Source organism: Emydura macquarii, unplaced genomic scaffold (assembly GCF_026122565.2).
Source record: "Emydura macquarii macquarii isolate MOO-44397 ecotype Brisbane River unplaced genomic scaffold, CSIRO-AGI_Emac_v2 contig_1119, whole genome shotgun sequence".
Taxonomy (NCBI): domain Eukaryota; kingdom Metazoa; phylum Chordata; order Testudines; family Chelidae; genus Emydura; species Emydura macquarii.
Window position 1 is genome coordinate 4,265,740 of NW_027131256.1, and position 23,441 is coordinate 4,289,180.

Sequence of the window (23,441 nt, forward strand, 5' to 3'; positions counted from 1 at the left end):
GAGGGTGGTGGGGTGTCCGGGGCAGCCCGGCGCTGACAGGCGGGCGTGCTGGCTTTGAGGCCGGTGGCCCGACAGATGGGGTGACCCGTCTCTGTTTCTGGCATTCAAGATGCCCGAGGCCGAACCCTGTGCCCCCTGCGGCAGTACCGCCCCCGGTCCTGTCCTGTCCTGTCCTGTCCGTGTTTCTGTCACACTACCTGCCCCAGGCCAAAACCCCACACAACCCGGGACCCCCGCATCAGGGCATCCAAACCCTTCCTGCCCCACTGAGGGCAGGGGGCGGGCCACGGCTTCAGCCACTGGCACTGAGCATGCTCAGCCCGAGTCACCGGCTCTGTCAGGCCACGGGCTGCGGCACGACGCCGGCCGGAGCAGAGCAGAGCAGAGCAGGGCGGCCGGGGCGGCCCGTCGGCGGCTGAGAGGATTCCCGCGCGCTCTGGCTTCCGCCCACTTTCGCTTTCCCTTTTCCGAGGGGGCGGCCCCTGAGCAGGACGTCGGTCGGTCGGTCGGAGTCGCTCGAGCGGAGCCGATTCTGGGTTTCCAGCGCGGCGGGCAGCCCCGGAGCCGAGCCCGCCGCTGCCGCCCCGCGCCCGGGCCCCGCCATGGGGCTCCGCCGCCGCCTCGCCCCGCTGCTGCCGCTGCTGGGCGCGCTCTTGGGTAAGGGCCGCGTCTCTCCCTCGTCCCTGCCCGGGCCGGGCCCCTCCCCGTAGAGCCGGGCCCCTGGAGGCACGCCCCGCTCCTCTGCGGGCTGGCCCCGGCTGCCTTCCACCCCGGAGCGGCTCGCATGTTTGTCCCCCGGGGCGCCGGGCCGGGGCCGGGCGGGAAGCCGGGGCCGGAGTGGGAATAGCGGGGCGGGCTCCCAGGGGAGCGAGCCTGGGCCGAGGCCGCGCCAGTTACTCAGGGAAAGGGCGGCGGTGTCTTCCTGCAGTTGTTTGTAGAAAGTCTCTTCTCCTTCCTGGAAAGAGGTTGTTTTTTTTTTTTTTTTTTTCCAATCTGAATCAAAGGGACGGGCCTGCTCCAGCTCTTACGGGCAGGGAGCGGGGATGGGCCCAGAAAAAGTGAGGGCATGAAGGGCTTCTTCCTGCTTTGCCTGCCTGCCACCGGCCTCGCCCAGTGTCTTATCTAGTGCCCGGGGCAAAACAAACACACACACACACACACAATTTATAGCTTTGAATGATGCAACTGAGAGCTGAAGTCCAGGCCTCTTTGTTTGGCAGGACCAGGATTGTTGGCTAAGATCTCACACCTGCAACCGACTCGACCTGGGCAAACCCAGGCCTTTTCCAGCTTTGCTGCCTCTCAGTGCAGGGGTGTGCTGGCCTGGAGTCAGTCCATTGCAGGATGAAGGCCTGGCTTTCTTCTCATTTACACCTGTGTAAACCCGCTGCGGAAAAGGGAATCACACAGACATTCAGGGCCTTGCCTTGGCTCGCAGAGTTTTTAGTGATGGTGAATGAGGCAGGAAGAACCCAGCTGGGGTTTTGCAGGGCCGACCTTCAGAAAAAAAACTATAGTTTGACCTGTAAACTGAGCACATTTAATCATGAATCCCTGAGGCCTGTCTACACTTAAAATCTAGGTCAATTTAGCTATGTGGCGCAGGGCTATTAAGAAGTTTCACTCCCTGAGCACAGTAGTTAGGTTGACATAACCCCTAGTGTAGACGTGGCTCGGTTACTGGAAGGATACTTTCTATGCTATTGATGAGAAAACCCCTTCTATTGATGTAGAGAGCATTTATGCCAGTGGTTCCCAACTGTTGGCCCTGGCTTTCAAAATGGCCTGTGCTCCCCTCCCGCTGGCTGCAGAAGGGAGCTGCTGCCTGAGGACCCAGGTGAGCGTGGGGCTGAAAGACAGTGCAAGCTTCTTGCTGTATCTACGGGGAGGGGAGATCAGTGCTTCGCCCCCGCCCTCCCCCCGGTGTAGCAGGGAGCACAGCAAAGCACTCTGCCTGGAATCCTAGGTGCTCCTGGGATCCCGAGCAGGAGAAGAGCACTGAACTTCCATCTCCCTGGCTGCAGAAGGGGGCCACTGCCTAGGGACCCAGGTGGAGCGCAGGGTTCCCTGCTGCAGCCAGGGGATGGGAGATCCTCCTGGCTGGACTCCTTCCCTCCAGCTGCAGTGCAGGGGTGGGGAGATGCAGACAGAGACTGGTGGCCCTTCAGGGTTATAAAAATTATATTTGTGGCCCTCAAGCCAAAAAGGTTGGGAACCAATGGTCTATGCTGCAGCACTGCAGCTGTGCTGCAGCAGTGTAGACATACCCTGACAGACAGTGGGACCCCAGGATGTGAATTTTTCAGAGCCATTCTTCAGACTAGAAGCCGTGGTAACAGTGAGAAATTTCAGGGTTAAAAAATCTGTGGTGTACACAGGACCCAACAGTGGCTTTGCCCAGAGAGTAGACTAGAGCCCCGAGCACCAGGAAGGGGATTTTTAAAATGAGGACATTTAACTACTTGTAGCTCAAAACAACTAGGAAGTAAATGTTGAAGTGCAAAAGCACAAGAGTTAATCTTAAAAAATGTCCTTTTAAACCTGGAAATCCAGACCAGTGGACACTGCTAATATGGAACATAAGCTTTGTTAAAGGAAGATGTAAGATGGAAGCTAAGAAAAGGTTTAAGCAACAAAAAGCCAAGAATATAAGGACTAAGAGAAAATGGCCTGAGCTGCAAAGTTCAAAGCTACATCCAAACTCCCTCAGAGTCCTGGATTCAGAGATCCTGTTTTGGGTCACTGTGACAGTAGGCCTGAGCTGCAAAATTTGGATCAGACTGGTCCCTTGTTTTGGAGGTGGAGATGCAGAGGATTTCTGACTTTGTTGTTATGGGTCATCTTTAATAACCTATCTGTAATGAGAAAAAGCAGAGATGAGCATGGAAGAGTGTGCAGGGGACTAAGGAGAACATAGGTCATAAAAGGGACAGAGGGTGATAGGAGGGGGCAGGGGATGGTGGGCATATGGAAACAAATGCCATGGAAGGGGGTAGCTGGGAGAAAGGGAGGTGTGGACAGGCAACCAGATGACATGCACTAGGGTGTCAGGGGACTGAAGGAGGAATGGATGGGAGCATGTAGGAGAACAGGATGGGATCTGGAGGGGAGTTGGAGGTGACAGGGTGGTTCAGAAAGCTGGGGGAGACATGGAGGACAGGGAAAAGGAGTCATCATTTATCTGTGTTTAAAAACTTAAAATTTTTTAAAATGTCTAGACATAAAACTTTAAGCACATTAAGTTCTCATTTTGGATAAAAGCTTTCTCTGCCTCTCTCCATTCTGTGCTACCATCCACTGCTCCACCTCACCCAGGCACAAATCCCTGCTGCCACACTCCCTCCCACTTTCACTGAAATTGAAACAGTTTGGGCTGGAAAATGGCCCATCATGTAACAGCAAATATCTTTACAAGAGATTTCATGAAAAATAGTCAATATTTCTTATACAGTCCTAGTTCTAATTTTTTTTTAAAAAGCAACATTTATTTTCTGTGCTTTCTTTTAAATTGATTTTGCATTTTACTAGCTCCTGGTTGAAGGCTGGGGTGGGGATGCTGCTCTGATGATATTTATGGCATTAAAAATGCTGATAAAATGCAATTCTACAGAAGTTTCCCTTAAAACTGCATTGTCAGGAGAGGCTTTTTCTCCTTTTTTTTTTTAACTGAAGCATTTAGCACACTTTGAGCACTTAGGCCCTGATTTGACAAATTTTGGCAGGTAGACCTCTGTGGTTGCAGTGGAGCCTTTTGTCAACAAGGCATACCTGCCCACCACCCTCCCACCTCTGTGCTAAGCATAAAAGCCCAGTTTTTGCATCTTATAAGATATGCAGAGCAGGAATCTCCCGTCCTAATACTCTTATACACCCATCCAATTTAAACTTTTGGTGCTCATTAGAAAGGGAAATTCCCAATTAAATTTTGTTTAAAAAAAGACCTGAAGAAAAGCTCTGGGTAAGCTTGAATGCTTTTGTCTCTCACCAGCAGAAGTTAGTCTAATAAAAGTACATCACCCACCTTCTCTTTTTTTTCTTTTTTTGAGACAAGGCCAAAAATATGTTTCAGTGGTGTCTAGGTAACATTCCCCCAAAATTATACATTAGAAAAAATCTATGACTGTTAAAACAAAAACACAACAACAACAACAAAACAAAATACATTAGAAGGTCTTGAAACAGAGTTAATGGCTTCACTTCACCCATAATAGAGAAGTTGACCATAATAGAAAATGTCTACTGATGTATAAAGAAATAGAAATGGGAGGGTGTTCTTCTGTGGAAGATGTTGAAATACTTGATGTAATTTCCTGCATTTTAGAAGGTGAGTACTTTCTAAAGGGATTTTATGCAACATCTGTGTATTATATGTTGTTTGTCTTTGGAAAGGGGGCATGAGTGAGTGGCAGGTCTCATCCCCGTCTCTTTAGGGGTGAAGGAGGCAATGGAGGTGGGGAGCAGAAGTGGGAGATCTGATAGTGAACAGGAGATAAATAGAGGTTTCCCAGCTCGGATGCCATCTCTTCCCCAGCTTGGTCCTATTGCTAATTCAGCCACTGGCAGGAAAGGTTGGGAGCCCCTGAATCTCCCTCTGCCTCTCCCCATTCAGATTGCCTTGCCTGATGAGTCGTCTTTTCACCAGCTGAAGAGGAGAGGTGGCTGTGAGGAGAGCTGAGCTCCCCCAAGCCAAGGAAAGGCCATGGAGAGAACCTGTCCCTCTGCTTTTCACTCCCCCTCCCCCCTTTTTACTTAATGGGTCTGAAGGAGGAGAAGAAAGCTTCATGGGGGTGTGGACTCAAGAGAAAAGGAGAACTGGCAAATACAATTTACTTAGCTATTCCCTACCCTTTGAGTGTATTGTCTACTTAATCATAAACTCTTCAGGGCAGTGAGTGACTGCTACTTTGCGATTGTACAGCGTCTAGCACAGAAGGGGCCCTGTTGTTTGTTTGGTCCTTAGGGCCTGCCTAAAGATGATTAATAATAGTAAATAATTTTAAAAAGGCTTTTGATGAAGTCCCTCTCCAGAGGCTATTCAGGTAACCACGGGGGAGTCACAAAATTATGCCATAGATTTAAAAACTAATTAAGAGGTAGGAAAGCAATTTATAGTGAACTGCCTATGTGACAGCTGGTATGGAGGCAGTGCGGTGTCATGGTTAAAGCAGGGCTCTTGGGTTCTGTTTCTGTCTCTGCCACTGGCAGTACTGAGTTCTGATTTAGGTACATCCTTGCAGGAAAAGGATCTAGGAATTAGCATGGGTGGTTGAATGGACATATTGACTCAGTGGGCAGCATTGGTCCTTAAAGCAAATAGGATGTTAAAACCGTATGAAGGGGGTGGAATAAAAATGGGAAATGTTATAATGGCATGGGATTAATCAATGGCATAGCCTCCACCCTCACCGAGCACTGTGTCGAGAGTTAGTCACCTTTCTTAAAAAGGCCATAGGGGAAGTATGAGGTATAGAGAAGGGAAACAGAAATACACAGGGAAACCAATTACTGGAAGCTGAATTGTCTGCCACAAACTGACCATTGGGAGGGCCCTCTTCATATCGATCACCACCCAAGTGCGTGGAAGTGAGGTGGGCTGTCTCCCATTCCTTGCCTTCCACAGTAGCCATCCTGTGGGACATGGCATGGAAAGGGCTTGTGGAGTTTTGGCAATAATGCCATGGGCAGAAGGTGGAAGAGCAGGGGGCATGCTACACTCAGAAGCATTATCCTCTGCAGAGCAGGGGGCTAATACAGCTCAGATATCAGTCTCATCGGACCACTATCTGTTTCTGTATGGCGGGAAGACAGGATATCAAGCTGCATGGGCCACTGATCATGTTCTGTTATAGCGGGAGGGCAGGATGGCAGACTTGGTGAACCATTGGTCTGATTTGGTAAAACAGGGAGACAGGAAACTGGACTAAATGGACTATTTGTCTTTTCTGGTATGGCAGTTCCTATGTGCAAGTGTCTCTGAAAAGGCCACCTTGTTACTGCCCTCGTTCCTATGGTAGGTGTTATCTGTATTGCATCTGATCTGGTTTAGTAACGAAATTAAATTTGCGTTCTGATTCCAGAATCTCTGGTGGGTTGCGGACAGGGGAAGCAGGAGGAACAAAGAATAATTTACAGATAAGCACCCTCTTGAAGTGATATCGGTTAGGAGGGGGGAAAAAAAAAGTTTTCACTTGTAAGATGAGCAGGGTTGAATTGCTGATCGCTGGGGGATCAGAAATAGGATTCTAAGATTTTGAGTCACTTGTTCTAACCACAATCACAGTTAAAGGAGAAACGTCTCCACTGTGCACACTGGGAGTCTTAAAGAAATAGTACTTTATTGCAATAGATCCTCATTTTAGATCTTGAAGTTAGTGACAAAACTCCTCTTGACTACAGTGGAGCAGGATCAAGTCCTTGATGCACGCAGGACTTGAATTTAGTATCGGCATGTATTTACATACATTTTATAGATGTACGCTGCTGTACTCCTAGTACTTGGTGCTACTGTCACAGGTGGGGAAGAGGTACATGTAGCTATTGCTGAAGGCTCAGCTGGCAAATGTTTTTTGTTTTCTTTGTTGTTTTTGTAACTGTTTTTATTTAGATTTTGTGTGTAATATATATGATAGATTACAGAATGACTCAACAGTTTAGATAACTGGTAACTGACTAAACACATTTTCTTTTTTGACATAGTATGCATCCGGTCTCAAGATCAAAAGTCTGCATTTGCCATTGTGGGAGAAGATTTTACTTTTTCACCAAAAGTTAATAAAACGATAACAGAAATTACTTGGAAGAAAGGAAAAAACAAAGTGGCTGAATTGGAAGGTGGAAGATTGCCTGAGTATTTTCCTCCCTTAGACAAAGGCAGAGGAGTGCTTGATGGGTCTTCTGGCAATCTGACCATCAGAAACGTAAACGTTAATGATGCTGCAGAGTATGAGGCCCAAGTTCTCGCTGCTGGAAGTAACCAGCTCCAAATTACAAAATTTGTACTTGAAGTATTGGGTAAGTAGTGGATAAGCAGCAAAAACAATTTGCAACTGTTAACTTCTTTTCACTTTTTAAAGCGACAACCGCAAACCATCTCGGTGCAAAGGAAAGATAGGAAAAGTAGTAAGAGGCCAGATGGCTCCAGCAGGAGCTCTTTAATGACCTGAAAATCAAAAAGGAATCCTACAAAAAGTTGAAACGTGAATAAACTACTCAGGAGGAGTACTAAAGAACAGCATAAGCATGTAGGGACAAAATCAGAAAGGCTAAGACACAAAATGAATTATACCTATCAAGGGACATGAAAGGCAATAAGAAGAGATTCTTGAAATACATCAGGAGCAAGAGGAAGACAAAGGGAAGTGTTGGTCCTTTACTTATTGGGGAAGGAGAGCTAATAATTAATGACATCAAGAAAGCTGCGGTGTTTAATGCATATTTCGCTTCAGTCTTCACTAAGAAGTTTGATGATGATCAGTAAGGGGGAAGGAGTGCAAGCCAAAATAGGGAAAGAACAAGTTAGATGAATGAATTCAAGAGCAGGTCTGACAAAATTTGTCCTAAGGTACTTTAAGAAACTAGCTGAAGCAATCTTGGAACCATTAGCAATTATCTTTGAGAACTCTTGATTAGGTTGTGGAGGACTGAAGAAGAGCAAACATAGTGCCTATCTTTAAAAAGGGGAACAAAGAGGACCTGGGGAATTATAGACCAGTCGGCCTAACTTTATTTAATAATTTGTTCCCGTATCTTTCCAGGTAATAATCAGTTGAATAATCAATCAGTGACTCAAACTGTACTATAGAATGCCTATGGATAGAAATTCCATATTTGAACGATAAGTGTATAGAAGTAGGAATGTACTACAGACCACCTGACCAGGATGTGATGGTGATTGTGAAATGTTCTGGGGGGTTAGAGAGGCTACAAAGGCAGAATATTCAATAATAATGGGGGATTTCAACTATCCTCGTTGACTGGTGCATGTCACCTTAGGAAGGGATGCAAAGAGAAATTTTGTAGACACACTAAATGCCACATTCTTGGAGACGCTTGTTCTGGAACCCACAAAGGGAGAGACAATTCTTGATTTAATCCTAATTGGAATGCAGGATCTGATCTAACAGGTGAATATAGCTGAACTGCTCAGTAATAGTGACCATAATGTACTTAAATCTAACATCCTTGTAGGGGAGAAAAATGCCAAAGAAACGCACCAGAGTCGTGTTCAAAAAGGGGACCTACACAAAAATTAGGAAGCTAGTTAAAAGGAAAAGTCACAAGGTGTGAAATGCCTGCAAACTGCCTGGAGAATATTTAAAAACACCCTAAGAGAGGTTCAAACTAAATGTATAGATATTCCTAATGAAAAAAGTTGTAGGAGGACCAAAAAATGCCACCATGGCTGAACAACAGAGTAAAGAGGCAGCTAGAGTAAAAAAAGGCATCCTTTAAAAATTAGAAGTCAAATCTTAGTGAGGAAAATAGAAAGGAGAATAAACTCAGGCAAATAAAATGTATAATAAGACAAGCCTAGAAAGAATGTGAAGAGCAACTAGCTAAAGATACAAAAACTAACAGAAAAAAATTAAGTATATTAGAAGCGGGAAGCTTGCCAAACCATCAGTAGGGCAAGTGGATGATCGAGGTGCTAAAGAACTATTCGAGGAAGGCAAGGCTGTGGCAGAGAAGCTAAATGAATTCTTTGCATTGGTCTTCATGACTGAGGATGAGAGGGAGATTGGTTTGCATGGGATTTTTTTTAGGTGACAAATCTGAGGAACTGTTCCAGATTGAGGTGTCAATAGAGAGGATTTGGAACAAATTGGTATATTAAACAGTAGTGAGTTACCAGGACCAGATGGGATTCATCCAAGAGTTTTGAAGGAACTCAGATATGAAATTGCAAAACTAACAATTCTGGTATGTAGCCTGTTGCTCAATTCGGCCTCTGTACCAGATGATTAGAGGGTAACTAATGTCTGTTTTTAAAAAAGGCTTCAGAGGCAATCCTGGGAATTACAGGCCAGTAAGCCTAACTTCAGGACCAGGCAAATTGGTTGAAACTATAGTAAAGAACAAAATGATCAGACACCTAGATGAACACGATATGCTGGAAAAGAGTCAACATGGCTTTTGTAAAGGGAATAATACCTCACCAATTTATTGGAATTTTCTGAGGGGGTCAACAAGAAGATGGGCAAGAGTGACCTAGTCAATATATAGTGTACTTGGACTTTCAAAATGCCTTTTTGAGACGGTCCATCACCAAGGGCTCTTAGACCCACTAAGCAGTCATAGAATAAGAGGGAAGGTCCTCTCATGGATCAGTAACTGGTTAAAAGACAGGAAACAAAGGGTAAGACTAAATGGTCGATCTTCACAGAGAGGTAAACAGCCGGGTCCCCTAAGGATTTGTAATGGGACCTGTGCGGTTCAACATATTCATAAATGATCTGGAAAAAGGGGTGAACAGATAAGTGGCAAATTCACACGGGAAGAAAGGATCTCAACGACACATAATGATAAGGTCTAAATCAGCTGCTATCACTCAAGAAAGAGATCTTAGAGTCATCGTGGATAGTTCCCTGAAAACATCTGCTCAGTATGCAGCAGTAATCAAAAAAGCTAACAGAATGTTAAGAGCCATTAGGAAAGGGATAGGTAATAAAACAGAAAATATCATCATGCCACTATATAAATCCATCCACACCTTGAATACTGTGTGTAGTTCTGGTTGCCTCATCTCAGAAAAGATGTATTAGAATAGAAAAGGATTCAGAGAAGGGCAACAAAAATGTTTAGGGATATGGAAACAGCTTCCATAGGAGAAGAGATTGGAAAAAAGTGGGACTGGTCATCTTAAAAAAGAAACAACTATGGAAGGGGGGATGGAGGACTATAAAATCATGAAAGGTGTGGAAAAATTGAATAGGGCAGTGTTATTTACGCCTTCATATAATACAAAAACCAGGGGTCTCCCTAAGAAATTAATAGGCAGCACATTTAAAACAAACATGGGGAAGTACTTCACACAGCACAAAATCAACCTGTGGAACTTGTTGCTATGGGATGTTGTGAAGACCAAAAGTATAATTGTGTTTAAAAAAAGAACTAGATAAGTTCCTGGAGGATAGGTCCATCAGTGGCTATTAGCCAAGATGGTCAGGGATGCAGTCCCATGCTTTGGGTGTCCCTAAACCTCCAACTTCCAGAAGCTGGGACTGGACAACGGGGAACAGATCACTCAATAAGCCCTGTTCTGTTCTTTCCCTCTGAAGTATCTGACACTGGCCACTGTGAGAAGACAGGATACTAGGCTAAATACTGGTCTGATCCAGTATGGCCATTCTTATGTTCTTAATTTGTAAGCACCTAGGGGATAATAGGGTTATAAAAAATAGCCAGCATGGATTTGTCAAGACCAAATAATGTCAAACCAACCTAATTTCCTTCTTTGACAGGGTTACTGACCTAGTGGATTGGGGGGGGGGAGAAAGCAGTGATATATCTTGATTTTAGTAAGACTTTTGACTCCGTCCCATGTGATATTCCCATAAGCAAATGGGAAATATGGTCTAGATCAGCAGTTCTCAACCGGTGGTACGCGTACCACCGGTGGTACTTTGAAGAAGGCTGGGTGGTACGCGAGCCGTACCGCACCGCCGAATCCGCCGCTGAAAGTTCCCCCCCCCGCCTCCGCAGCGGCAAAACCCCGCTGCTGCCGCTGAAAGTTCCCCCCCTTTTTTTCCCCGAGTGGTACTCGGGGAAAAAAAGGTTGAGAACCGCTGGTCTAGATAAAATTACTATAAGGTGGGTACACGACTGGTTGAAAGACCATACTCAAAGAGTAGTAATCAATGGTTCACTGTCCAACTAGGAAGGCCTATCTAATGGGGTCCCACAGGGGTCAGTACTAGGTCTGATACTCTTTGATATGTAGTGGAGAGTGTGCTTATAAAACTTTAAGATGATAAGATGGAAGGGGTTGCAAACACCTTGGAGGACAGGTTGAAAATTCAAAATGGTCTTGACAAATTGGAGAATTGTTCTGAATTGAACAAGATGAAATTCAATAAAGATAAGTGTAAAGTACTTCACTTAGGAAGGAAAAATCAAACGCACAGTAACAAATTGGGGACTAACTGATTAGGGGATAGGGTTGCTGAAAAGGATCTGGGGATCACAAGTTGATTGTCAATGTAATGCAATTATGAAAAAGGCTAATGTCTTCCTGGGGTGCATTAAGAAAAGTGTTGTATGTAAGACAAGGGAGGTAATTGTGCCTCTCTACTTGTCGCTGGAGAGGCCTCACCTACCGTACTGTGTCCAGTTCTGGGCACTGCACTTTGGGAAAGATGTGGATAAATTGGGAGTCCACAGGATAGCAACAAATATGATCAAAGGTTTAGAAAACCTGACCTATGAGAAAAGGTTAAAATGACTGGGCATGCTTAGTTTTGAGAAAAGGAGATTCAGGGGAGCCCTGATAAGTCTTCAGATATGTTAAGGGCTGTTATAAAGAGGATGGTGTTCAATTATTTTCCATGTTTGCTTAAGGTAGGACAAGAAGTAATGGGCTTAATCTGCAGCAAGGGAGATTTAGGTTCGATATTGGGAAAAGCTTTCTAACTGTAGGGATAGTTAAGATCTGGAATAAGCTTCCAAGGGAGCCTGTGGAATCCCCATCAGTGGAGATTTTTAAGAACAGGTTGGACAAATACCTGTCACTGAGGCCCAAGTTTCCAAAAAGAGACCCTCATTTTATGTGTTTTAATTTTTGGGTGCCCATTTCTAGATTCCTTGGGTCTGATTTTTAGAGGTCCTGAGGAACCACAGCTCCCATTGGCTTCACTGGGAGCTGTAAGTGCTCAGCACCACTGAAAATCAGACCCAAGGAGTCTTGAAATGGGCACTAGTAAATGGAGGCAAACAAATTCAAGGCCACTTTTGGAAATTTAACCCTTAATCTCTCTGTGCTTCAGTTTTCCCCTGTTTAAAATGGTCTTTAACATCTACCTCAGACAGCGGTTTTGAGGATTAATGTTTATAAATCTCCATGAAGGATCCACATAATGTAGCTTGCATATCTCCCGTTGACATACTTACATTCACGTGGCGCAGCATCTTCATGGAGCTGCGTCGGAGGTGGATTAATTCAGTCGACTGGAGAACGCTCTCTGATCGACTGAGCAGGTCTACACAGATCCACTCAATCGATGCCACTGTCTCGATGCCTGCTGCTGCTGCCACAGTGAAGACATATCCTTAGTAATCTGTTCCAAAATTAATCACCCATTGTCTTGTAATATGACAACAGAAAGCCTGAAAAGCAAAACATCAAAAAAAAAAAAAATTAAAAAAATCAAGAAAATTATCAGTAGCAAAAACACTTTAAGGATTCAAATCTCATAGAAAAGCAGAAAGTGTCAGTTCATTATCTTCAGAAGCTTCATGTCTTTGTGCTATAATGGAGTATATAGCAATGGGTCTAGGGAATGAAATTTACTTAAAACAAATGCCTCCCCTTTTGTTCAACATTTAGTTGCAAGACTGTTAGTTCAGCCAACTAGTCTAAACATGGGTCATATTCAAGGTGCATGGCATTTTCTGAAGAAAAACTAACCCTGTTGTTTGGTAAGGCTTGGGTTCAATGGGGGGATATTTCACTAGTATTTATTTTCTGGGATACAGTTAAGTAAGACTAAGCAGCCTTCATGCTCTATGCAGCCAAGTTGCTTCTGAGTCAGAGGGAGAGGTGCTCTTTTGTGTTAACATGATGACACAAGAGGATGCTTCCTGCCCAGAGCAGATTCAGTAGGACAAATTCAGAGGCTATGTGCGACCTGTACCTGCTGATGGAGAGGACGGGGGGTAGCAGAGTGAGGTCAGCAGCTTCAGCAGTTATTACTAAGCATGCTCATTCCATGGGAGCAGGAAAAACAACCAACAGGACGGTGTCAGAAGATATATGTAATAGTAACAAACACCCCCCTCCCCTTAACTTATATCGTGTCCACTTCTCCCACAAGTGTGTAAATTACACAAATGCCCTTAGTCCTCCTTGCACCTGTTTCCTGGCGTGTAACATACACTATCTCTGAATATGACCCATAAGCTTTACATTTCTAGTTTTCCCATCTGTTGCTGTCACAATTTTTGCTGCAAAAATAATCTGTTTCAAATTGCTGTCTCCTGGGCCAGGAAGAAATTTAATGGCAAATATTCTCTATTTTTACACAATGCTGGTCTTAATTTAAAAAAAAAAAAAATTTTTTTTTCAGTGTTTTACTTTTAAATTGATTGTGCAGTTTACCAGCTTCTGGTTGAGAGCTGGGAATGGTGGTGCTACTCCAGCATTTAAAAAAAAAAAAAAAAAAAAGCATATAAAAATAGTATTTGACAGTTATCACCCCAAAACTGCAGAGTCAGCAGGTGAGTTTTCTGCTTATTTGTTAGTAAAACACTTAGCACACTTGAGCCCTGAGGCCCTGATCCACAATTTCCCTGCCAGTGCTCTGTAGCTTTGCAAAGCCCCTTGACTTTAGCATGTGCTGTGCAGATGCAGGGGTCCATTGGCAAGGATCAACTTGCAGAATCCAGGCCAATCAAGGTAATAATTTATAATAGTACTTGCTACCATAAGATGTCTTGGCCCTATACTGTATACCATTACTATAGAATATTGTCATACCTTTTCATAAGGGAAAGAAGCAAAGTCTCAGTTTAGGCCTTTAAAGTGTGGAGGCTTGATCCATCAAGGCCTCCCTTGCAAAATAATTCCTATGGAAATCATTAGGGTGTTCTGCACAGTACAGGAGACTGCACTTTCCACAGGTTGGGAATACTTGTAGGATTGTCCTATTGTGAAGTAAAAAATAGTGACATCTGCACTTGAACCTGCTACCTTGAAAGTGTGTGTCCTGTTAAAAGAGATGGGCCCCCAATATAGTCTAAACACTTAAGTTGTTTTGTGTGTTATAGAACTGTAATACTGTTATTGCTGCTTGTTGTCTGAATCAGATATCCCCTATGTAGCTGGACTATGTTTTAAATTTTACACTCATAATAACTAGAAATAGAACTCTTGAAATGCAAAAAAAAGTATAGTCAAACTAATGTAGTTTTTTTCCCTCCCCAGATCCTCCATCACTAGAATTAAATTGCAGTGTCACTAATGATCAGATTAGTATATCGTGTGAGTCGCATTTCTCAAAAAAAGTGACCTACAGTTGGAATCACGCTGGCAAGGGAGAAGTTATTAAAGCTGATGGTTCTGTTGTCCAATTTGAAAAAAATGCAGACCTGCCGGAACAAGTTGTGTGCACCATAGAAGTCTCCAAAACAAAAATCAGCAGCTCAATCTCTCTGAGTGCATGTCCCCAAGAGAGTAAGTATATGCATATAAAGGTGTATGTAACAGTGAGAAGGGAACCGGGGACCGAGCTGGGAAATGAGATGTTAGTTCAGATTGCAGGGTTCCTCTTGATGTCTCAGGAAATCTTGCATTTTGTTCCCTTTTAATCTCTATGCTTAAGTCACTATAGCAGAGTCTATGTGGTCTTAAAAGCTAATTTAGAACTGTTGAAAGGTGCTAGATTGATAGTTGAAAGCCCACTGCACAGAACATATAATGCAGGGATAGCAGTAGTGTAAGCTGTCAGCTGTTACTTGGAATGAACTACTAAGGGAGAGAAGAGAGTTGCGTCTCCGTGGACTGAGCAAACCTTGGCGCCTCTGCTGAATATGGGGGGTTTGTTAATGTCAGTTATTATGGTGGTCTTGTGTTGTGGACACCAGTCCTCTAAGAACTGGACTGAATCTATGAAATCATTTCACATAACCCGCCAACCAGCCATCAAATGCTGCTAATTTCAATCGCTACTGGCCTGATCTGGATTTGAACTGGTGATTTGGAAGAGTAGGTATGGAAATGTTTCCTGTCACCACCACCTCAGCGAATTGTTTTAGTTAACTTGTGGAACTCACGGCCACAAATTGTCAAACGGTATGTCTAAGCAATCAGTGCTACAGAGGCATAGGTACAGTGCTGCAGCTATGCTGCTCTAGTGCAGACACTTGCTGCAGTGATGGAAAGGGGGTTTTCTGTTGCTGTCGTAAATCCACCCCCCACAAGAGGATTCTTTCATTGGCCTAGCGGGGTCTAAGCCGGGGTCTAAGTCGGTCTTTCAGGGGTGTAGGCCAGGATTAGACATTTATATGATTAAAAAGAATATCTACAGCTACACATTTTTTGTTCTAATATACAGAACCTAACCACTCCTGCTTTAGGGGCATAAGCCAATTACTAACTGACAGGAGTTAGGAAGAAAGTTCTGCTTTGGGCAGATTATTCCATGGCTGTCCAGCATATTGATTCTTGCCTTTTCCTCTGAAGCATTAGACTCATAGACTTTAAGGTCAGAAGGGTCCATTATGATCATCTAGTCTGACCTCCAGCACATCGCAGGCCACAGAACCTCACCCACCCACTCCTGTAATAGACCCCTAACCTCTGGCTGAGTTAGGAACAAGCCATTGTCAAAGACAGCGGGCTGGACTTGCTGGACTCAGTGTGGCAATGTACTGTGACTGGTATGGCAATTTCTACATTAAAAAAAATTGAAACTCTTGTTAACTTTCTAAAGATAGGAAGCCATTAAAATATCTTGGGTATAATGTAACATATCATCATTGGGCCAAAGTCATCCCTGATGTAATTCCATTGGAGCTAGTGGGGGTGGCACCAATGACTGAATTTGGTCCAATAATTTTAAAGTTTTTTACATTTTTATTTGTTTTTTTTAATGTATTTTCTCTATACACTGAACCTCTAATGAGGTTGTTTACAGCAAATTGAAATGACTTTTTAGCTAATTTTTCATTTTTTGTCTTTAGGTTCTGAAAGTCTTACAAGAGGTAGAGCTGGTATAATAGCATTTGTAGTTATTGTTTTTCTCCTGCTAATCATGATAGCACTCCTCTGCACTGCATGGAAAAAAGGTATGTAGCATGTTGTTTGCAAATGTTCTGAGTTTGCTGCATTCTAAGTTTCAGTAAGGTGAACAAAAGTTTGTGCATTAAAATGCATTTTAATTATGTAATCAATAAGGACAGCTTATTTCTCTATAAGCTAGAGGACTTGAGAACAAATTTACTTTAACTTCCTTAGGATTAAATCCTGGGCTCTATATACATCTCACAACAGGCACATCCTGACAAAAAGTCTTGCAGGGCTGTGCATGTCTGTGTGCGCACGCGTGTGCAGGTTATCCCTGCTCAGGCTGAGTTTTGGAGCTGCTGCTTTACCTGAATCTGTGGCCACTCTACATGTGTGTTTGGGGAGTCAGCCTGTGGAGCCATGTAGCTGTCATGCCTCTGCCCCTGTGTGTTTGCGCATGAACCTGGCATGCAGGGGGTTGAAGATATCCTTTCCATAGACACTCACTGAGTTCTGCACTCCTGTGAAAAGTGACTGTGCTAGTTTTGCTGCCAATTAGATATACATGTCTGTAGCAAGAAGGGCAGGATTTGACCATTAGCTACACGCCCCTTTTCCCCCTTGCACCCCTTTCAACTCCCACTTTTTCATAAAGTAATGCAGAAAGCTCTGACTCCATTTGCCATTTGCTCCTAGGGCAGCCCAAGTGTGATACAAATGACAATAAAAAGGAAAACCTATAAGTCTCTGCCGTGTGCCTCCTGCTTCTTTTCTATGCTGGCTGCATGGAGAATTGACCACCTGTTCAGCTACTCTGAAATTCTGACAATTGTAGCTCTGTAAAGGAGAAGCAGTAATTGCAGGTTATCTCTGTGTATCTCTTTCTGCTAACAACTTTTAGATTAATACTATGGGCTGAATTCTGGCTTGGAAGAGAGGTGCCTATCTTCCCCTGCCCCCAAGAAGCGGGCACAAACATAGCCCTGGTTTACACTTACCTGGCAATTCGGTGGCAGTCGACGGGAGTTATGCAAGCTACTCTGCGTAGCTTGCGTAACTCCCATCGACTGCTGGGCTTCCCTTCTGCGCGCTGTCTTCACTGCACTGCGCCAGTTCCCGTCGACGCGGTGCTATGCCACTTGAGGGGGTGGTTTTACTGTGTTGACTTCCTGATTGATTGAGCGGATCTACATTGACCACTCAATCAATTCAGAAAGATTGATTTGGCAGCGATGACTTTGCTGCCGTCAGTATAGACATACCCCTAGTGTTGAGCCTAGAGATGCTCTGTGTGTAGAACTCTCATTGGCTTCAGTGGGACTTCAGCACGCAGAGGAGTTCCAGTGTTCAGCTGAGCTGTGCAAAAGCCGCACAGACCACCTTTCTCATTCTCTCAGACAATGGCCTGAACAGGGACAGTCTCCATGCCACTCACTCCTAGTTCAGTCATATGATCAGTATGTTTGGAGTAGAAGCTTTATGTGTGGACCAGTGCTAGATCTGCAAATATGTAGTTGTAGGGGTTAATCCTGCTTTAAGAAGGAGGTTGGAGATGATCTCCTGGGGTCCCTTCCAACCCTAATCTTCTATGCTTCTATATTGCTTATGGACCCTGCACACTCTCTCCCAGTCACTGCCCATTTTGGGCCCTTTCTCAAGTCAGATGTGAAAGCCCCCCTGAAGAGGTCTCTCTACATTTGTTAACTGCCTTAATTCTGGCTCCAGCTATTTTTTGCTCTCCCGCTTCTGTTCATTTATGTTCAATTATATTTAAACTAGTGTGCATTTGGCACTTGTTGAGTGAGAATTTGCCCCTACTGTATGTGTCTCATTTACAGCCTATTCTTCCCACCAAACATGTTAGATCATGATCTCTTTAGAGCAGGGACTATCTTTTTGTTCCGTTTGTACAATGTCTAGCACGATGGGGTCCTGGTCCATGATTAGGGCTCGTAAGCACTATAGTAATGCAGATAACAGCTAGAAATGACCCTTTTTTTTTTTTTTTTTTTTAGGTTGGTTTAACAACATTCACAATTGGATACCCACAAATCAGTCAGGTAAATATTATGTTAAATTTATGGGCTCATTATGAAGTTTCACAAGAGCTGTACACAGTGTATAACTGAGGGTTCACAACAATATTCTTTCTGGGAACCAAATGTGTTGATATGCTGTTGAAGGTATTCTTTATGGGCTCTTGTGTTCCTGTTATGAAGAGCATGGAGAGAGACACTAAGAGATCCCTGAAACATAGGCATATAGTTACAGAATTTTTATTTTCCTTGTTCATCCTATCAAGGGGTTTCATCTTGGGAGGACAGGACGTTGTCTGGCAGGAGCCCTACCCTTTGGTTGATGCTGTTTAATGTGTGGTCTGTGGCTAATAAATACCCTCCACAAGCCCTGGCTGGATGATTCATTTAGCTCTTTGTTAGCTCAGCTCTCCTGTGCCTGCTAGGAGTGAATGTTAGGAAGGGGTGTCACTGTTTTATTTATATCGAGTTTCAAGTTTGGAAGGGGTCACCGATGGATGTGGGCCTAACTGACTTGGGAGAAAGAGAGAGAGAGAGTTGTTTGGGGTAAAACGTGAGAGGAGGTTAATTTGGGAATAGGTGTGGTATACAGGCTAACTCACTGCACTTCTGAACTCTTTCCTGAGCTGAGAGAGTTCTTGTTGGCACTGGAATTGCCCAGGCTGCTGCTGCTTTCCTTTTGCATTTGAGAAGCAATGGGCTGGAATTATAAATGAATCTTGAGATACGAAAGCCATTCTAATGCTTCTGAGTAGCTAGATAGATCCCCTTGTGCCACCACTGTAAGCATGAATGGGGCAGTTATGATATGTATGGTTTGTACTTCACCAGGGTTACAATTGGGTGATTCTTTGATTTTTGCGCCCCCCTCGTCCCTAATTTGTGGAGGAGATAGCCACAGCTTCCGTGTGTTGTCTGAATCCTTTGGGGAAGGCAGAATCCCAGGACTTCTTTTGTTAGATCTTCAATAAGGTCTTCGTTTGAAATGTCACAAGCAGCCCATGATTCAAGCCAGTGAGTGCTAGCATTCTTTCTGTTGACATGTGGATCCAGAAGGGCTTCTTAGAGTTGTCAGGAGAGTGGCAGTGAATTGCGGTGTTGTTGGTGTATCAGCAGATCTGGAGTAGCCGGGGTCTTGTACTCACAAACCACAGCAGCCTCTTATGTGATGTTGACTGGTGTAAACCTCACCAAAATTGAAAGCCACGGTATTGGCATTGATTTGACAGAGCTGCTAACAAGGCTCATGTCTTAGGTGACTTTGCTGTCCACGTTGGTGATGACTCTTGTGGGCTTTCCTGGGGTCTCATGGTTGGCATGTCAGTCATTGGCCTCTATGATGAGACTTTGGCTCTGCACACAGGGCTGGGCGCTTTGGATCCTATTTTGTGACTGAGGGGTGAAAGTTAGTCCTTTGTTAGGATCAAACCATTACCGCTTGCAGTTTGAGGTCAGGGCCGATCGATGTTCCTTTCAGATCCAACAAAGGCTGATGGACCTAGCTAAGTTTCAGGCTGTTCTACAGTATAACAGTCCTCTAGCAATGTGCCGCTAGGGTATTATGATCACTTTGTCCTCACCCATTAATATTGAGACTCCTAAGCATCGTCTTTCTTGGTGTGCACATGATCTACACCAGATAAAATGTGTAACTTGGGTATTAGAGCATCAGGGACAGAAATTGCACACTGTTCCATTGCATCACTGAGAATTTCTGAGCTGCCATGTTGAGGCTGGAATGGAGACAGAGGTTTTTTCCAACCATAGCATTCATCTGGCATAACTGTTCCAAGGTGGTCGCAGCCTGATGGTTCTTGGTTGCCTACACCAAGATGCTGTGAAGAATCTTCTTTTTACTGAACAGTCAAATTCGATTTGGATTCAAACTGGGCGGGTTGCTTTCACAGAACAGACTTGTGTTTGGAAGGAAAGTTGCTTACATCGTTTGTGCCCCAGCTCCCCATCTGGGAAATGGTGTTGCAAGGATAAAGCCATGTTTATGAGGCACTCAACTGTTACAGTGATAAGTACATAACTAAATGGACATCCATTCCTCTTTCTGTGAACCATCTTGGCAGTTGAGATCAGCTAATACGCATGAGTTAACAGGCCATAGATTTTAATTATCTGGGGAGGGGATGGCTTATTCTCAGTGAAGGGCCCTCAGTTTTGGAAGTCACTTGAACTGGTCTGACAGAGCCTGTTTGTTAGTGCGAGACCCTTTTTTTTTTTTTTTTTTTTACTCAAGCTTCTTGAGATTGAGGTAGGAGGGTTGGAGGTGGTGGTTCTGTTTTGTTTTAGGGTTTTGTCTTCTGTATTGGTATAGTGTTTACGGAATTATGAATCTACTCCTTGAGTCATGTGATTGGTTTCATTTTGTGAAAGGAAAATTAAATAATTCTTGATTTGAGGTTTTAGACATTTTATGCTGATGTGCCTTTGGATTTTTTTATACATGCGAGTTTGTACTTCACTTGTTTAGCTGCATATAAGATTGAAGAACCTCCAGAAGATGAAGCAGTCCAGAGAAAAAATGGCCAAAAGGAAGGTGAGTGCTGGAGTAGAATGTATTTATACAGGCTACATTGCTATTGTTAATGGTCTGTTAGTATTTCTAGTATAAACCTTTCTGTCTAGGGATTTATACATAATCTGTAAAAACTGCTCCAGGCAGGAACCTGGCATACAAAGGGACTCATCTGCCTTGTGTCACAATTGACGTGATTGTGAGCAAGTTCAGTCCCAATGTCTCAGCTGAGGAGCAAATAAAGTTTAAAAAAAAAATTCCTACAAATCAGCTCCACTGGAATTTTGAGTTATAAATTGGTCTAAAGAAGAATTGTAGACGTAGGAATTGCCAGGCTGGGTCAGACCCAGCTTTGATGCTGATCTAGTCCAGAATGCTGTCTCTGGGTAATGGCTGGTACTAGATGCTTCACACGAAGAAAGCCCACAATGGATGATTACAGAATAAACTGCCCATAGGTGCGGTTACTTCCTGACCCCATAGTCAGAGGTGGTCTCATGCCTTGAAGCATGAGAGTTTATATCCTTTTTAATTTTTATCTTACCTAATGTAACTGTGGGGTTGGTCTCATTATTCATATAAATATAAACTGTCTTTTTTTGAGAATTCTAATAATTATAAATATTGGATAAGAAAAATATCTATGGCTACACTGGGTGACTCGGCATGAAAGTACAGGACCACAATGAGCTTTGTCCTTTCCTGAAATGCTTATGCTATAATTGGACAGAATTTAACTCCAGTAATGTTTAAACCAGAGGCCAGTTTCTCTCCTTCACATGAGCAAGAGTCTGTTGATGCTATCATAAACATTTAAAACAACTAAGATTAAAAGGGGTACAGACACATTATTTGTGAACAGACATGGATTTTTATAAATGTGCTCAGTATTCAACATAGTTTGTATGACCTGCTCAAACGATTGTTATGTAACCTTGTGATCTCCTTCATGTAAATGAACACAAGCAGGCCGAGTCTCTGGAACAATGCTACTGGCACAAGCTCAGTAAGAACAATGTGTATTGATTACTGGAACGGAGTATAGAGGCAGTTCCCATCCTCTGCTGCTGCTGACTTTACCTCCTCCAGGCGAGAAACACCCCCTCCCTTGCCTTTCCTCCAGAGTTACTTCCTAAGTCCAGAGTCCTTTGTGTCTGGGTCAGAGCCACACCTGTAGACAATGGTAACTGTGAGGAGAGGCAGAGGGAAACCGAGGCAAAAGGGATCATTTAAAATTTTTAGAACTCTATACCCAAAAATTGTACCAGGAGCATAAATAATATAGAACATTACCACATACTTGCTACTTCTATTAATAAACTATAGGTCAGTGATACTAAATAGGAGGCCCATGGCGAAACGTGACCTGCTAAGGCTTCCTGTGTGGCCTACCCGCTCACTTTAAAAAAATGTTGATGATTGAATTCGCTGCTTGTGGGCTGACAACCCAAGCCCCAGCCACCTAGGGGCCGAACTCAAACAAAGGGCATCAAAATACAAGTTCACCCAGGGTGCCATTTTCCCTCAGACTGGCTCTGGACGCTACCCATTTTTTCATTAGTGATGGAAATGGAGCAAAAAATGAATCTGAGTGGGAGTGAATGACACAAAGTCGACCGTGAAAACTGAACTTTTAACCCAAACTGGACAGCGGATTTTCTTTTTATTCAGCCACCGCATTTAAATGGAAAACCTTTGTGTTTAATATGCCAAACCACTGTGTCCATCTGTAAGGCCATCAATGTGATGAGGCGCCACTTTGAATCCAAGCTCAGTAACTTCAATGCGGCCTATCCTCCTGGCAGTGTTGCAAAATGTGACAAAATTGAAAATGTGAAGTCTCTGTATCACACTTCACATGTCATGCTCACAACATCAGCGAGTGTACAGCAGAAAGCACCAGCTGCTTTTCTTCAGGTAATGTGGGTGCTAGCGAAGAAGAAGAATCTTTTCCTGGATGCCAAGTTTGTGAAGGGATGCACATTGGAAATGCTGGAGGAGCTTTTTGCTGGAGGTAAAAACAAAGATGACGTGAACCCTGTGAAGCGAGTGCCCATGTCTGATTCCACAGCAGTGCGAAGAATGTTGGTAATTTACAAGGATTGTTTGTCAGCACTGCTTTCTGATTTAAAAAATGCATGTCTCTTGCAATGGATGAATCAAGCAATTTTAAGTGATACTGCCCAGCTATCACTGTTTGTTAGATTTTATTATGGTGAAGTTTTCAAGGAAGAATTTTTTGTGCTTAATATCATTACCTACAACACAGGAGAGATCATTTTTGAAAAGGTAAAAGGCTTTTTTGAAAAAATGGTTTAGGTCTGCGGAAAGTAAACTTGCTTGTTACACATGAAGTTTCCTCCATCACAGGGGAAAGAGAAGGGCTTTGCTTCACGTCACTGCATCATTCACCAGACTGTCCTGTGCTGTTAGTTCTCGGAGGAATTGAAGTAAAAAATGGGCGTTGTGATGAGCTTAGTGAACCACATACAATTCAACTTCTGGTTTGCAACGTCATCTTTTTAAAACTCTACAAGAGGATTCAGCCAAATACGATGACCTGTTGCAGCACAACAGCATTCGCTGGTTAAGTAGGGGGTGCGTGTTAGAGGGGCTTTGAGTGCTTCAAAAAGAAATAATAGAATTTCTTTCAAACCACAAGGCCAACAAGGCTTGTGAGTTCCTGGTATTTATGAATGATGTCACCTCTATATCACATATAGCTTTTCTGTGTGATATTACTGGTCACTTGAGTTTGCAGCTCCAAGGCCATGCAAGCAGTGTTGGGGATCTTTCTGAAAACGTGAGCGCCTTTCAGAGGAACCTTGACATCTTTCAGACAGACTTAACAGGAAAGATGTTGCACTTTACCATATTGGGTATTGTTACTACAGATGAAACTTTGATGAAGACTAATCAAGAATTCCTAAACAATCTAATC

The 23,441-nt window shown here is 43.7% G+C and overlaps 1 protein-coding gene across 2 annotated transcripts in view; it reads left to right on the forward strand.

Annotated features, from left to right (window-relative positions):
- The first annotated feature begins 220 nt into the window (after positions 1-220).
- The window catches only part of CD58 (CD58 molecule), an 83,665-nt gene continuing 60,444 nt past the window's right edge, over positions 221-23,441 (forward strand). For both annotated transcript variants that reach the window (XM_067546017.1, XM_067546016.1), the window contains exons 1-6: positions 221-657; positions 6,697-7,011; positions 14,138-14,386; positions 15,895-15,999; positions 17,953-17,997; positions 20,456-20,521. In XM_067546017.1, coding sequence (XP_067402118.1) covers positions 603-657; positions 6,697-7,011; positions 14,138-14,386; positions 15,895-15,999; positions 17,953-17,997; positions 20,456-20,521 — 835 coding nt within the window. In that variant the 5' untranslated portion in view covers positions 221-602. The remainder of the gene's footprint in view (positions 658-6,696; positions 7,012-14,137; positions 14,387-15,894; positions 16,000-17,952; positions 17,998-20,455; positions 20,522-23,441) is intronic.